This window comes from Trachurus trachurus, assembly GCF_905171665.1.
Source record: "Trachurus trachurus genome assembly, chromosome: 1".
NCBI lineage: Eukaryota > Metazoa > Chordata > Actinopteri > Carangiformes > Carangidae > Trachurus > Trachurus trachurus.
The window spans coordinates 16,934,499-16,948,906 of NC_139891.1; the positions used below are offsets into that span (position 1 = coordinate 16,934,499).

The following is a 14,408-nucleotide window of genomic DNA, read 5'->3' on the forward strand; positions in this document are numbered from 1 at the left end:
TCTGTGTCCATTCTTTTCTCTTTTTTTCACCTCGACATGACTTTTGGATAAACAGACACAAATTACGGACACACATCTCTTTTTATTGCATTGGCCCTTTTAATAAACACTGATATAGAGGACACATGTTGATTAACATACAGTAAGATGATTTATAAAAAATATTTTAAAATAGAGTATAAAAATTTGCAATTTAGCAATAATACTTGATTATACTAGTACATACTGTAAGAAAGTAGACTCATACTAGCCCCCCCTAGCACCCTAGCTCTGCCCCGAGCGGTAGGCGACGGCGTGCACTGACATTCACCAACAATCAAAAGGCTGAGAGAGGAATGTGTGTGTGTGTGAGACTGGTGAGGTGAAATGAGGTTTAGACTTTGGCTTTCTTGGTGGGAGGTTCAGTGGCAGTGATGCGAGGACAAACAGCTGCCGGGGTGTAAGGGATTCTTGTGGCTGTCACCTTCTTCCCGATGGTCTCGATCTGTGGAGAGATAAAGCAGCAAAATAACAGACGCTGAGCGGCAGATGTCACTTTTGGCAGTGTGTGTGAGAGAGGTGTGTGTTTCCTGTCTGCGAACCTGGAAGCCGATGTTCTGGAGGTGGGGGTGGAGGTGGTCCAGCACTCTGCGGCCATCGAATATAAAGGCTGGCTTTAGCATTTTCTTGTAGATCTTCTCATAGTCCAGTTCCTACGGTGGAAATAAAGGAGGTATGACTTTGAAAAAACCATCTTCACACATTCCTGCAAGATGAAACGGTTTTATAAGATGAATGAATAAGTTATTCTGACCTTAAACATGTCCCATTCAGTGCAGATGACCAGTGCATGTGCACTCTGGCAAGCTTCATAAGGGTCTGTGGTCACAGTCACCAGCTCTGACACTAGGGAAATAACAAATAAAAATAAAATTAGAGTCGCAACACTTAATCGAACAATAATCGATTATTAAATTAAAGGGACAATGAGGAGTTTTGGAAAAGCGAAGCGTTTTCACACTACATTTATGAGCCTTCGCGCGCACCGTAGAATTCTTCGACCGGTGCAAGACGGACTCATGTTTTCATTCATCAAGAATTAAAGTCAGAGGTTCAAAGACGATCACATACCGTCGTAGTTCCGACCATAAATGGCAATACGGCGGCGTTATTCTCATGAGCGTCCACGAAACCAAAAGTAAGGAAACCCTGGTTGGCTCGCCCAGCATTTCCACCATTAATTAAAATAACAAAATAATGATAGAGACAAAACGATATATTTATCGAAAATGGAGCCATTAACAAGTGTGGGTAGCGTAGATTCATCCACATTAACGTGAGACTTTCTTATAACCAAATAGAAGCTCCTCGTTGTCCCTTTAACTATATTGATAATCAAAAAAATCGGTTTGAGCTGTTTAAAAAAAAAAAAATCCAAATTCTCTGATTTCAGCTTCTTAAAGCAGATATCAGTGGAATGTTTTTGTTAATATAAGTCCTAAATAGTCCTATTTTCCGTCAGCAATCACGTACATGAAGTATTTCAGCCTAAACACGAGTCTCTCCGTCACTCTGCTCTGCTGTAACCCGAGGAGAAAATTTTCCTTGTGGGATACAAGTGTTATCCAATGAGGAGAGAGAACGGCATGAAGGGCTGTGTGTGCAGCCAAGGGATGCGCGTGAATGTGGTGACGTAGCACGAGGACCAATTGATGCCTGACAAGGGCGGGGGCTGCTAACTCATGGTGCGTTCAAAGAAACTCGTACTTTGTGTTTTTCCTTCCTGTGAAGTCATACCAGTTCGATCTGGTACGAGTTCACGGGTCGGAAGTTACGAGTGGCCGTTATAGGGAACTTTCACAGACAACAGGATGGTAAAAACACGAGCTACGGGTTACCTGGAACGCTACCAAGTCGTAGTTGTGACTTGAAGCTGTAACTTACGGTTTCAAAAGCCTGCCTTGAACGCAGCATTAGCCGAAACGGCCGTGAAGCTGATATCTGCTTTAAATGTGAATATTTGTGGTTTCTTTGTTCATTTATGACAATATACCGAGTATCTCTTTGGTTTGTGGACAAAACAAGAGATTTGAGGATGTCAATTTGTGGTTTGGGAAACACTGATTTGACATTTTTCAACATTTTTTAACATTTCATTGACCAAACAACAATCGATTAATCGTTTAAATAATCGACAGATTAATTGATAATGAAAATAATTGTTAGTTGCAGCCCTAAATAAAATAAATGACACAACCAGCGAGTTGAGTAGACCATCTGTGAGATGAAGATTGATTTTACAAAGGTAGTTCAAATGTATTAGGGAAAATTGGCAACTACTTGGGTTTTGCTGATTCCAATCGCTGAAATTTATTCTATAAATAACAAGACATAACAAGATAATTGGTAACCATGTGTTACAAGCTAGTGGAGGGGGTGGTGCTAGAAGTGGCCTTGGGATTCACAACCCTGAGCGTGTAATCACAGCTTTGAGGTTCAGCCCATGCTGCATGCCATCCATTCACCTTCTGCTCTCTCTCCTCCTGTAATAAATTTCCCACAAGGAGGTTTTGCCTTTCAGGGCTGTGTTGAACCTTTGTAAGCAGCACACACCTCGTTCTGGATTGTCCTCTGAGATGTTGGGCTGGGAGAGGTCGTGAATGATTTGTTCTTTGAGGACTTTGGGGTCGTAGATGAACAGCTTGGCTCCCTCGTCCATCAGGTACTTGGAGATGTAGATACTGGACGACTCCCTGGAGTTGCGACACAAACACAAAGTGAGGTTAGTGTTGACCTGACCAGGGCCAGAGTTCACCATGGTATACCGGCAGGTGTTGTGCGTGGATTAAAATGTGTTCAACAACAGTGACTCTGCATGTTTTTGTATGTACAAAGGCAAGGGAGGACAGGGTGCAGGAGGCTTTTCATATAAACAATGCAAAGTTAATGATTACACCGACAGAGCTGATAGGGAAAGAAATATCACAGAAAATCTAATAACTCACAGATAACAAACATCTGCAAGGACACGACATGGAAATGTACAAAACAAGTTGAAAGGAGGCTCACCTTGTGTCACCTGTGTCTTTTTTGAAAGAGAAGCCGAGCAGAGCGATCTTTTTCCCAGTGACAGTGTTAAAGAGGCAGTCGATAATCCTGCAGGCGAACCGCCGCCTCTGGTACTCGTTCATGTCTATAACCTAAGACAAACGCAAACAGGCACTGAATATAAGGTAAACTCGGAGAGAAAACACCTCCAAAGAGTCAAAATCATGTGTAATCCTGTGTAGCTCTCACCTGCTGCCAGTAGGAGGCGACCTCGGGGAGGTTGAGGGCCTCGCACAGATAGACCAGATTCAACACATCCTTCTGGAAACAGCTGCCACCAAAACCTGGTCGGGGTGTTACAGAGGCACGGAGATGAAGGATTAAGATGTACCCATCTCTTGACATAGAAGCTTGAAAGTTTTACACACTGTGCGCCCGCATCTCTTACCTACGCTGGCTTTGAGAAACTTGCTGCCTATTCTCTGGTCCATGCCTATCGCCTTGGCAACTTCCTCCACATCAGCTCCGGTGGCTTCACACAGAGCGCTGATACTATTGATGCTGCTGATTCGCTGTGCCAGGAACGCGTTGGCTGCCTACATGCACAGACACGCATACACCAGTTTTTTTTTAAAGATTGTTCAAGGACAAAATACAAGAATTCGTTCAAAGGAATGAACTGCAATGATAAGATGAGCAATCGACACAAAAGAAAAAAAAAGGCAAATGGTAATATAAACAACAGGCATCTATTAAGACAACCAATTGTTTCAATGCCTCTTCAAGCTAAAAAGTGACAGTAAGACATTTTACAGCTGCAAGAGTAAATGTATTGGTTGTTACAAAGAAAATAACCCACAAGTTATTTTGACAATTGAATTTAAAAGAAAAAATAAATATATAAAATACTTGATGGGCCCATATTTCCAGATGTAAGACAAAATAGTCATCACACTCACCAGTTTGGACAACTCAGACGACCACGTGTTGGTGGTGATGATGCGCGCTTTGGGAACCCAGTGTTCATAGACGGCACACAGAGCTCTGATCGCTCTTTGACCCTCGGCTGTCTCATCTCCACCAATCAGGACACGGTCTGGCTCCTTCAGATCCCGCACCGCTGTTCCCTCTGCGAGGAACTCGGGGTTGGACAACACCTGAAGCGACGACAAGACTTTAGAAACATGCCATAATAGATCTGAGGGAGTTTTGTATGGGTGATGATGATAATACATACCTGTAGGTTGAGGCTGGGCTTCGTGTTGGCGTCGAAAATTCGCCGTATGCTTTCGGCAGCTCGAACGGGGACGGTGCTCTTCTCTGTGACGATCTTGTAGCCATCAGACACTTCGACAATCCGCCGAGCACACGCCTCAATGAACTTGAGGTCGGCTGCTCGACCCTTCCCCATCCCATAGGTCTTTGTGGGGGTGTTCACCTGTGGAGCAGGTGCAAGCGTTGTGAGTTAAGACATGTCAGATTTACATGATTAGATATCCAAACAGCAGAAAAACAGTGTTGATGTGTGTTGTTAGGGGGAACCGATGAACTCACAGAGATGAAGACGAGGTCAGCGTCCCTGATGGCTGAGTCAATGTCCGTAGAGAAAAACAGATTTCGGCCTCTGCATGATTCAACCACCTCTTTAAGACCCGGCTTTAGGAGGAAGTGGGAAAATTGGTCAGGGAGGGGTGGCGTCAATGGATGTGTAAGTATTTCAAGTTCACAATGACTCGCCCTTTACACTAGTTCACCCGTTCATATTTTTCCAGTTATCCAATTCCTTGTGGTTGTGGTTGACGTAGAGAAATTACGCAACAGTCTGGAACTGATTTATGTTTCATTTAAGCCCACGATGGAGTAATATTGTAGAAAAACCAGCTTTGCCTAGCAACATCTAATTTTCTAACAAGTTCAAACAATGACTCAGCACTTCTCTAAAAGATCACAAAGTTGAGATAAGAATATAGGGGAAACACACATGACATATCAGTGCTCCTGATATTTTAATGACTCACGCCTTGATAAAGTTTAATTACACACTTAATCCTGCCAGAATACTTTTACCTAACATTTATTTACCAATACCTACCTCGTATATAGGCAGAGTGTCTGAGTTCCAGGCTTTGATGCGGGACTCATTGACATCCACAACGGTCACTGTGATCTCTGGACACATATGGGCGATCACACTGCATGTTGGACCTCCTACGTACCCAGCACCAATGCAACAGATCCTTTTTATCTGAAACATCTGGAAATATAAAGTCAAGATTAAAAAAACAAATATAAAACAAAGTATAAGAACCAAAATTAACGTTTCATTTTATTCCTCAACTCAACTCAAATTTATTCCTGAACATACTCCTCTAGGCATTACATTTTGCAAGAACTGCAACTCACGATTACTCTCAGCCTCCAATATATATCATTATTATTAATTAATTATTACACCTCTTTCTCTTTCGCTTTCTTATCATCACAACTAAAGCCTGTGTACCAGCAGGAATCCGCAGGGGTATGATGATGATACTGCAAAATACTGGAGTAGTGAAAGTAAGGTGATATATTTCAATCTTTCCCCCGAACAGTTAATTTTTTAGAAAAACTCTAATAACATAAATAACCCACAGTTATTTTTATGCATTCAGTCTCACAACAGTTGTACCTGCATTTATATTTCATTATATTTCACAGCTCCAATATCATCCTAAATCATAGAAAAAATAATGTGCTTCTAATCTGAACATCACAAATTAACATTGGTAGGAAGCTCAAATACAACACAAAGCCACTAGTTCCCATGTAAACTATTGATGAAATATCAGTACAGCTCAAAGATATTTTTCTTACATTCCTAAACTATACTGATGATGGGATTTGTTACAGGGCTGATTAGCTGGGTGTGACTGATAAAATACCAACTGAGAGCATCTTTTACTTTGCTAATAAAAATCTCAACTTCATGAATGTAAGCTACATGAAGCTGTAGGATCAAAGTTGAGCTTGGCGTCTCTGCTCACGTCCTGTCCAGGTATAAAGCGGTGTCTCATACAGTTAGTACCAGTCGCCCCGTTACAGCCTGCTAGAAGATAAAGAGCCTTTCATAGCAGCCACTCAGCCACGTCTTACACTGGTGTGAAAAAAAAACACACCTTTTATCCCATTTACCTTTCAGCTAGTTCGCCGTTAGCTGCGCTACAGAGACAGTGTCATCGCCTACACGGTCACATTACACACGTACAAGATCATAGTAAAGATAGTAAACCTCTTTTTTTCTTAATGAAGAGAACGCGAACACGTCACAAGAAACAAATGAATGGACGCCAGTGTTGGGCCAGCGACCGTTACGTTAGCTAACGCTGCTTTACCTTGGACCAACTCGACAAGCTGCAACTTCTTGATGATGATCTGCTCTCCTCTCTCTTCACGGTGCCGTGTCGAGACAAAAACGCGGAGTCCGGTGCGTGCTGTTTGTCTTTTTACACCGTGGAGACTTTAAACCCGAGGTCAGCCACCACCCGATGAACAACCAACTCCTCTTACAACTTTAAAGCACCACCTTCCCCCTGCGCTGAGCTACTTCTGTCAGCAGCGACGGACACTCTCCATAACACCGAGGAACTGCGGCGCTGCTTCCGGTGGGGGGTTTTCAAAGTAAAGGCGAGGAATATTTTTGCATCAGTTTATATTAGGTCTTCATTAAACGTAAGCCATAATCATTACAATAAAAATAAATAAAGACATTAAATGTTTCATCCTGTGTATAATGGATCTATATAAAATGTATTAGTTTCACTTTTTGAATTGAATTATTTACATTTTATTTGCCATGACATTGTAATGTATTGAGATGCATCTGTAAATTAGTAATATGTACTCAATTGTTTTATTAGGGAAGATTTGTCTAAATCTAGCCACATGATGCATTTCTACTCCCCTGAAGGTTAGACTTATATGAAGGATAAAGGCATGCAAAAGTTTGGGCACCCCAGGTCAAAATTTAAGTTAATGTGAACAGTTAAGCAAGTGGAAGATGAAATGATCTAATTTAAACATGAAACACTCTTCTTCAATATTTTAAGCAATGTCAGTGTATTTTATTTTGTTCTATACAATTTTAGAGTGGAAAAAGGGAAAGCAGAACCCTGCAAAAGAATGGGAAATCTATAGCCTATAGCCTATATCAAATGGGAGAGGAATGTGTCTTCTGTAACTTAATGCCTTTTGGAGATAATTTCATCTTCCACTTGCTTAACTGTTCACATTAACAGAAATGTTGAAAAGGGCAGGGGGTGCCCAAATTTTTGCATGCCACTTTAAAATGTATGGTGGCCCTAAGGGCTCATTGCTCTGCAGCACAGGCCAGGGGCTACAGATTCAGAACTTGCAACGTTTTTGCAGTGCATGCCCTGTCAAATTGATTAATTTACTTTCTGAAGTAGTAGCATGGCTGTCTATCTCTTTGTATGCAATGGTGTGAGTTGAGCATTTTAGACACTAATTCGCTTTATTTGGTACATCTAGCTAAATCAAGCCATGTGATAACTCTTACCCTCACCAGGATTAGAATTTCATGAAAAAGAGAACATTTTATACAGGAAAGGCTAAATGTTGAAAGATATCCATATGATTAAACTAACTTGGATGGTTGAAGCTTTTACATTGGCCTTAGATAAACTTCCTAAATACATTACTTCTGTCTCCATAACTCATTATGGAAGTGTTTCAGGAGGGGATTGTTAAATGGCCAGTATGAACAAGAGCAACTTTACAGCAAAGACCGCTTATAGGGACCACTGGCAGGTCACTGAAGAATGTTTTAAGTATAGAGCAACTGTGCTGGGACAACATCTTTGGGATGAAATGAAGAGCCTGCTGTGGGCCAAATCTTATCGTCCATCATCCTCATAGCACCTGAGGGTCAACTCCACATGAATGCCCATAAAAATGAAACAGAACTGTAATATTCAGATGGCTGTGTATACCTTTTGGTTGTTTTTATTAAAATAAATGTGTATTACATTTCAGCCTTGTTTTCCTTAGAGTCCATCTGCACCGGCACAGATGTGAACATGTCCAAGCTTTGTGGGTATCTTTTACAGGGTAATAGAGTAGGAGCAGTCCTAATAGCAGGTCATAAACAAAAACCTTAACAGCCCTCATTCCTCCAGACTATTAGGATTCAAAGTGTTTAAGTGAACTGTGAAACTGTTTTGTGAATTGTGTTTAAAGTGTCACCACAACGCAGAGGGAGAATTTTGTTTATTGTGTTGTTTCATCTTCAACTAAAACATTATTCAAAACTAAATGTTCAGCAGGTCAACAATTAGCATTGCCAAAGAAGTCAGTGGACCATTTACATCAATGTTTTGTTATTGCTGCTTCACATTCTCATGTTTAACATGGTAATAACTGACCAACACCTTAGTGCAAAGAGATGTGTTAATGCAAATAATCATGTTAGGTTTCCTTTCATAGATGTCACCCTATCACATATACATAACATTTTATCAAAAAATATAGATTGTAAACCTGCACTAGATCAGCTGGCTAATACAAAGCCTTGACAAAAATATAAAAAAAAATGTAGTTGTCATCAACTATGTTTAAATACATATTTCAGAGACAACATGGTACAAAACTTAATAATTTAAACTACGGTAGTCTGTAACACATGAGCAACAGAGATGCTATGTTATGTTTCTAATGTTGTTTTCGAGATGGTATTGTTTTATTTGGGGGGCTCCACGGAGGAGGCGGACTGTCTCTGAGAATCGCTTTTATCCGTCTTTCTTCTCTCTGTCTCCTCTGTTCCAGATCTTTTCTTGACTGTTGGGAAAAAAGACAATCAATAACAAGAACTAAAGACATTTCCAGTCACCACCACCAGATCTAAGAAAACTGTCAGCATCATGTAAGAAGTCATTCTCAAGAGCCCATGCTGCAGGCCAGGGGGAGACTGCTAATGAAAACCATCTGTCCAAAAATAAATAAGCAAACAGGAACACAGTGGGTGCTGTCAATCATTGGTATACCATGTAATTGTACTTACCAGCCAGTTTTCATACATCTCTAAGGCCATTTTATCTCTCTCTTCCTTCATGTATTGTTCCTCCTCTGCCTTATTTTTGACGTCTTTGCGCTCCTTCATGACTTTTTCTTGGATATCATCTTTCTTCTTTTCGCACCTTGATCATTTTAAGAAAAAGTTGGCAATAGTTTTAGAAGACGGTTACCTCACTGTTGTTATCTTTTTTTAATAGAGATTTGGTGGTGCATCATTACCAACAGGCTTTGACTGCCATCTAGTGGCAGGCACACCCAAACAGATTTGTGTGAAATGGAAGCACACTATTTTCACCTGGTTTCTGGTTTCTTTCAGAGTTCAATAAAATGTCTTAAAATCAATAGAAATAAAGTGACATAATGTAATTTAACAAGAAAAAGCACTATCTTTCATTAATTAGGGTTGAATATGTCACCACTCTTTCAATGAGAGTAATAAATAAATGGAAAAAATCCAGGTTTTACACTCACCAGCTAGAAAAAGCTGATGTGCTCTCTGTCTTTCTTTCCTCCTCCTTTTCTTGCTTTTTCATCTTGAGTTTATCTTCAGCTTGCTTCTCTTTTTTGTACTTGTCTTTGAGTAGATGGTCATGGTCATGTTTCCATTTTTCAAACACCTGTAATGATTATCAAATGATAATTAGTAACTGTATCCCTACACACAGGAAGGCTTGTTATATCTTCCAGGGTAATGCACAGCAGAACAGAAACATACCTGTTGAGCAGACTGCTTTTTCTCTTCCTTCTCCTCCCTTGCTCTCTGTTCTTTTCTGATCTTATCTTCCTTTTCTTTGGCTTTTGCTTGGAGACTCTCTGTTTTCCTTTCTTTCCAAGCCTCATATGATGCAACAGCATCTCCCTTATGAGCTTCTTCTTCCTGTTTATTTTCAGAGAGATGGTGAAGAGCATGCTCAAATCTTTACCAAACACATGATTCTTGTAATCTTTGGATATGGCATGTTTACTGTAATTCCTGTGCACAAAATGGATTATTCACCCTTTTCTTTTTTTCTTTGAGGATTTCCTCTTTCTTCTTCAGTTTCATGTTCTCTCTTGACTTTTCCTTTTTCTTTTTGAGCCATTCCTGGTAAGAGTGAAGACAGATGTTGACTGAGAATTCAAGCTGGATGCCTTCTACTTACAGTATATAAATACAGTGCAGAGCAAAACACAAAGACACCTTTCTTGTCCAGAAGTCAAAAAAGACTGTAACTGTCATTTTTGTCCCTATGGACTCACATGACTTATATATACGTATATATATATATATATATATAAGTATATATATCTTTTAATTTAATTTTATTATATCTGGTAAAGTAGATAATTCTGTAATTGACACCTGAAATACAGTGGCCCCTGAGAGCGCAACATACATCAATTTAAGAAAACATATGCAAAGACATAAACCTGCTACAAATTCAGAAAAAGCCTTCATCAGATTGTTAACAAATGCATCAGGAGAGTTTCTATAGACACAAAAAAGTTTTGATTAAGTGTTTTTTTGAATTTGTAGCACATGTGTGTCTTTGTTTCTTGAGTTGCAGTATATTGAGCCCTCAGGGAGTATTAAATACAACCTTTGACAAATGTAATAAAACCTATATTACCTAAATATAGTAGGCTATGTGATAAAACACAAATTATGAAGTGGATGGAAGTTGGATAACAAGATCAAGTCCTTCTTTGGATAGCAGAAATCTTAGCCTAGTCGCAAATATACAATATACCCTGTATTTCCTATATACTAATAATATGAGGGTATAAGGAAAACAGCACTGATTGTGCAAAGTTCAACCTTTTACCTATTCTTCACCATAAGCAAAGCACACAGAAAAAATGGTCTACATTTTCAATCACAACAGTGTAGACTACTACTGGTGCTTCCCTGCTCTACATTGTTCACATTCAACATACTGCTGGAAAGGAAAACTCTGGCTCGTGATCACACTGACCTGGTAAACAGCAGCTCTGAGTGAATCCGCTGCTTGCTGCTGAGACTCCTGCAGTGACACTTTACGGTCCAGAACTTTTAGCGCCCCTAAATACTTTGACTCCACGTTTCTGGAGCATGCACTCTGAGATCTGTGGGTCATCTTTGAGTGAGAGCTTGAAGTCCTAATTCAGATAAAATAAAATGATGGTTGTTAAAGTTATTATCATGTTTTATCCATGAGGATCTGTGTGGCTGTTGGTCTAGCAGCTTGAGGAGAATTACCCACCTGGTGTCAAATGAGGTTTCTTGGATTTGAGAGAGTTGAGCAGCAGAATGATCTGAATGATCTCCTGATTCTTCCTGAAAGACAACAATGAACAGATACAAAACTGAAAATAATAAGAGGCAGAGTATATGTAACTTTTAAGCTTTTAAAAAGGCAAATGTTAGCATGAAGAATGTCTTACATGAAATTCTTCAAATGATGTAGAGTACTTTCTCCCATGCTCTTTGCTGTCATCAGAAATAATGTCATCTAGAATGAAAAATGTAATAACAGGATGATCAATGGCCTAAAAATCCAATTAGAAAGAACAAGGTTATTATGCCAATTTTTTTTTTACCTCTGGATCCAGAATCAACCGTGGACTTGGTGAAAACCTGTGACTGCTCACTCCTATACGTGGAGGATTTGCTGAGGCTATATGAACGTGTGTGATCCCCATCTGTCCACTACAATGACACAACACAGCAAGCATGCTCTCATAAAATAAACTGAAACTGTCCTGAAACTTAAAAAATGCAGAATAATCAAGCAGTGATACACACCTGTGGACTGCTGCTCCTCATGGCGGTGTTTCCAGATGTGTCACTGGAGAGAGGAATGGATGCAGAGGAAGTCTCGGGCCTGCTGAGATCCTGAGACTCTGTTTCTTCAGCTGGCTTCTCTGTAGTGTGGAGGCTCAGTCCCATAGAGCGTTGTCTTGGTTTGGGTCTGGGCGGCTCCTTCTCGGTAGCGTTGTCTGAATAGTAACATGACATAATAACATGACAAAATTCATACAGTCCATTCAAAATTAGCATTGATAGCAGGTATCAGTTGTAAAACAGTGTTCACATACCTCCTGCTGGTACATGACTGAGGTCAGGCTCTGATAGAGTCTGGGAGCTTTCTTCCATCACAGTGTTGCTCTTCTCCTCAGGACCTGGAGTTTCTGTGGCACTGCTGTCCGATGGTAAAGGCAGAGACGTGTCCAAAAGGGTGTCGTCTGACGTTTGGTACGACAGAGATTTACTTGAACGGTCTTTTGTGATTTGGGGATCGTCCACAACACTGTTTGTAAGTTGTGTGTCATCTTCACTGACATTTGCGGAGTGCTGTGAGGAGACTGAGTTGTTGTAGTCGTTGTGTCCACTGACGGAGGAGTCTGGTGGATCGTTTTCACATGGCTCTGGTGCTGTTGTGTCCTCTGAGGGCGAATGGAGTCTTTGGGTTTTCAAGAATGAAACTTTCTTTGTTCTACCATGTTTTTCTTCATCATCTGAAAACTGGAAGTCATTGATTTTGGCTTTACTCTTGCCAGCCTTCAATGCATCACTCTTCTTTTTTCTTGATTTGAGGAGTTTGTTAAAGAAATCTGTGAAATAAAGACATTTTGTGAATGACAAAAACAGATAGAGCTGTCACAACCTTTTTTTATACAAATAACAAGTCACAGGCAGAAGGCATAGGGACCACATAGGACATATAGCACATGAGGTGACCATGTGAACATTTTATGTTTTTCTTTATTACTTAATAACGAAATTACTAAACACATGAATAAAAATGTAATATTTGCAGAAAGATACTGAAATACATCACCCTAGCCCCTGTAATTTTTAACAAATGTAATTGCCTGTTTTTTAGACATTTTGATAGAGAAAATAATTATTATATTAGCTGATTTTGACAACAGTTGTTAGTCGTAATTATTAAATATGTGTATTTACAGCTCAAACAGCTCAACTCAAAATCCTCTTACTAACTTATTTCTTGAGCTGTTCAACTAAGAAAACTCCTTCCACTGAGCACTACTGCAATGTGGTTGAAAACTACAGATGTGTATGAGTAGTGGACTAACAGTGAGTTGAGATTTCTTAGTCAACTCACTGTTTCTAATTTCCTCCTCTAATACATTGATCTAAGCTGATGGTGTCTGACTGTTGAATATTATATAAACCATGGCATCAGATGCTAGATGGAAAACAGTAACTGTGGCTGTTTTGGGCATATGGTCTGTTCTGTTGATGGTCTGCTGCTATCCTCCTTATTGCCATCTGTCATTTTCCCTTGAAGAGCAGTTACACTCGTTCATCCTATTAACACTGGCTAAGATGGACTGTCCGAACTAAATGTTTTAACCAACTATTTAGAGACGGAAAAATAACCTATTAATATTTTTCAAGGGACACAAATGGGGAAATCTGATGCTTTTCTTTGTCATTCATAATACTAAATTGGATATTGTAGAGTTTTAGACTGTTGGTCAGATAAAAAAAAAAAAAAAGGCTACATCAAGACTTCACTGTTTGCTGCCACACTCTTGTCCATCACACACTTTCATCAGGGAAGGGTCTGATTCCTTGAATACTTGAGGAACAAGTAGTCCTGCAACAGACGGTCGCCCCAACAGAGCCCTGATCTCAACCTCGTGGTGTCAGTATGTGAAAAGATACAAGACTCAGGCAAGTTGAGAGGACATCAAACAACCCTTAATTTTGGTATTATATACAGTCCAGTGTTGTGAAGACATTTTGATGCTTACCATCGTCATCGTCATTGAAGTCATCGGGGTAGGAGTTGTAATCTGTTTTCTTTTTGCTGGCTCTGGCAGAGACAGCAGCCTGAAGCTCATCCTACAAAAACAACACTTCAGGTTGACATTATTACCTCCAGAGGGGTTCTCGGTTTATCCACTGCACCCACCTCTCCACCTTTCCCTTGGGTGGGGGGGATATGCACACTGCATAGAGTCATTTTCTTACCTGAAACGTCGTTCTTTTCGATGTTTTCGGGCTTTTCGTGTAAGCCAGTGTGCCGATGTGCTGCTTCTTAGACATCCTCAAAACTATGAACAGGCTCCTCTGGCTGCACTCACCTACATTAGCATGCTAGCTACTGCCCGTTAACTTCACCGTAGGTAGTTAACTCCTCGATGTTTCCGTGCCACCATTGAGGCTATAGTGTCATTGTGCAGTGTTTGACCACCATATGATGGTTGTCTGCCCAATTACCGACCATACAGCGACAAAAAGAGGAGTTATCTAAAGGTACACTCTGATAGCTAACAGCGAGCTAGCTGCTAACTTGTTGACGGTAACCCAGGGAAACCCG

The 14,408-nt window shown here is 40.2% G+C and overlaps 2 protein-coding genes across 2 annotated transcripts; both read right to left on the reverse strand.

Annotated features, from left to right (window-relative positions):
• Positions 1 to 88: 88 nt before the first annotated feature.
• ugdh (UDP-glucose 6-dehydrogenase) lies at positions 89 to 6,618 on the reverse strand. Its single transcript, XM_083969506.1, has 12 exons — positions 6,399 to 6,618; positions 5,120 to 5,281; positions 4,582 to 4,683; positions 4,265 to 4,465; positions 3,987 to 4,184; positions 3,476 to 3,623; positions 3,277 to 3,371; positions 3,049 to 3,179; positions 2,593 to 2,732; positions 794 to 885; positions 582 to 692; positions 89 to 484 (listed from the first exon to the last, which is right to left on the reverse strand). The coding sequence occupies exons 2-12, from the start codon at positions 5,279 to 5,281 to the stop codon at positions 374 to 376; spliced, it is 1,491 nt and encodes a 496-aa protein (XP_083825632.1). The 5' UTR covers positions 6,399 to 6,618; the 3' UTR covers positions 89 to 373.
• A 1,972-nt stretch (positions 6,619 to 8,590) lies between these two features.
• Positions 8,591 to 14,146, reverse strand: map9 (microtubule-associated protein 9). The gene is made up of 13 exons (XM_083983835.1): positions 14,060 to 14,146; positions 13,840 to 13,930; positions 12,154 to 12,669; positions 11,861 to 12,054; positions 11,656 to 11,764; positions 11,500 to 11,567; positions 11,319 to 11,392; positions 11,052 to 11,214; positions 10,094 to 10,180; positions 9,812 to 9,973; positions 9,568 to 9,713; positions 9,083 to 9,218; positions 8,591 to 8,859 (listed from the first exon to the last, which is right to left on the reverse strand). The coding sequence occupies exons 1-13, from the start codon at positions 14,132 to 14,134 to the stop codon at positions 8,734 to 8,736; spliced, it is 1,947 nt and encodes a 648-aa protein (XP_083839961.1). The 5' UTR covers positions 14,135 to 14,146; the 3' UTR covers positions 8,591 to 8,733.
• Positions 14,147 to 14,408: the final 262 nt, after the last annotated feature.

Bases quoted from the DNA above. Each gene is read 5' to 3' on its own strand.
- ugdh (XM_083969506.1), bottom strand. From the start codon at position 5,281: ATGTTTCAGATAAAAAGGATCTGTTGCATTGGTGCTGGGTACGTAGGA. The intron at 4,466-4,581 runs GTGAGTTCATCG...CCTGCTCCACAG, and splicing joins CTGACCTCGTCTTCATCTCT to GTGAACACCCCCACAAAGAC. The intron at 693-793 runs GTCAGAATAACT...TTTCCACCGTAG, and splicing joins CTGAATGGGACATGTTTAAG to GAACTGGACTATGAGAAGAT.
- map9 (XM_083983835.1), bottom strand. From the start codon at position 14,134: ATGTCTAAGAAGCAGCACATCGGCACACTGGCTTACACGAAAAGCCCG. The intron at 11,765-11,860 runs GTGTGTATCACT...GTGTCATTGTAG, and splicing joins TGAGGAGCAGCAGTCCACAG to TGGACAGATGGGGATCACAC. The intron at 9,974-10,093 runs GTGAATAATCCA...GAAAATAAACAG, and splicing joins TCAAAGAAAAAAAGAAAAGG to GAAGAAGAAGCTCATAAGGG.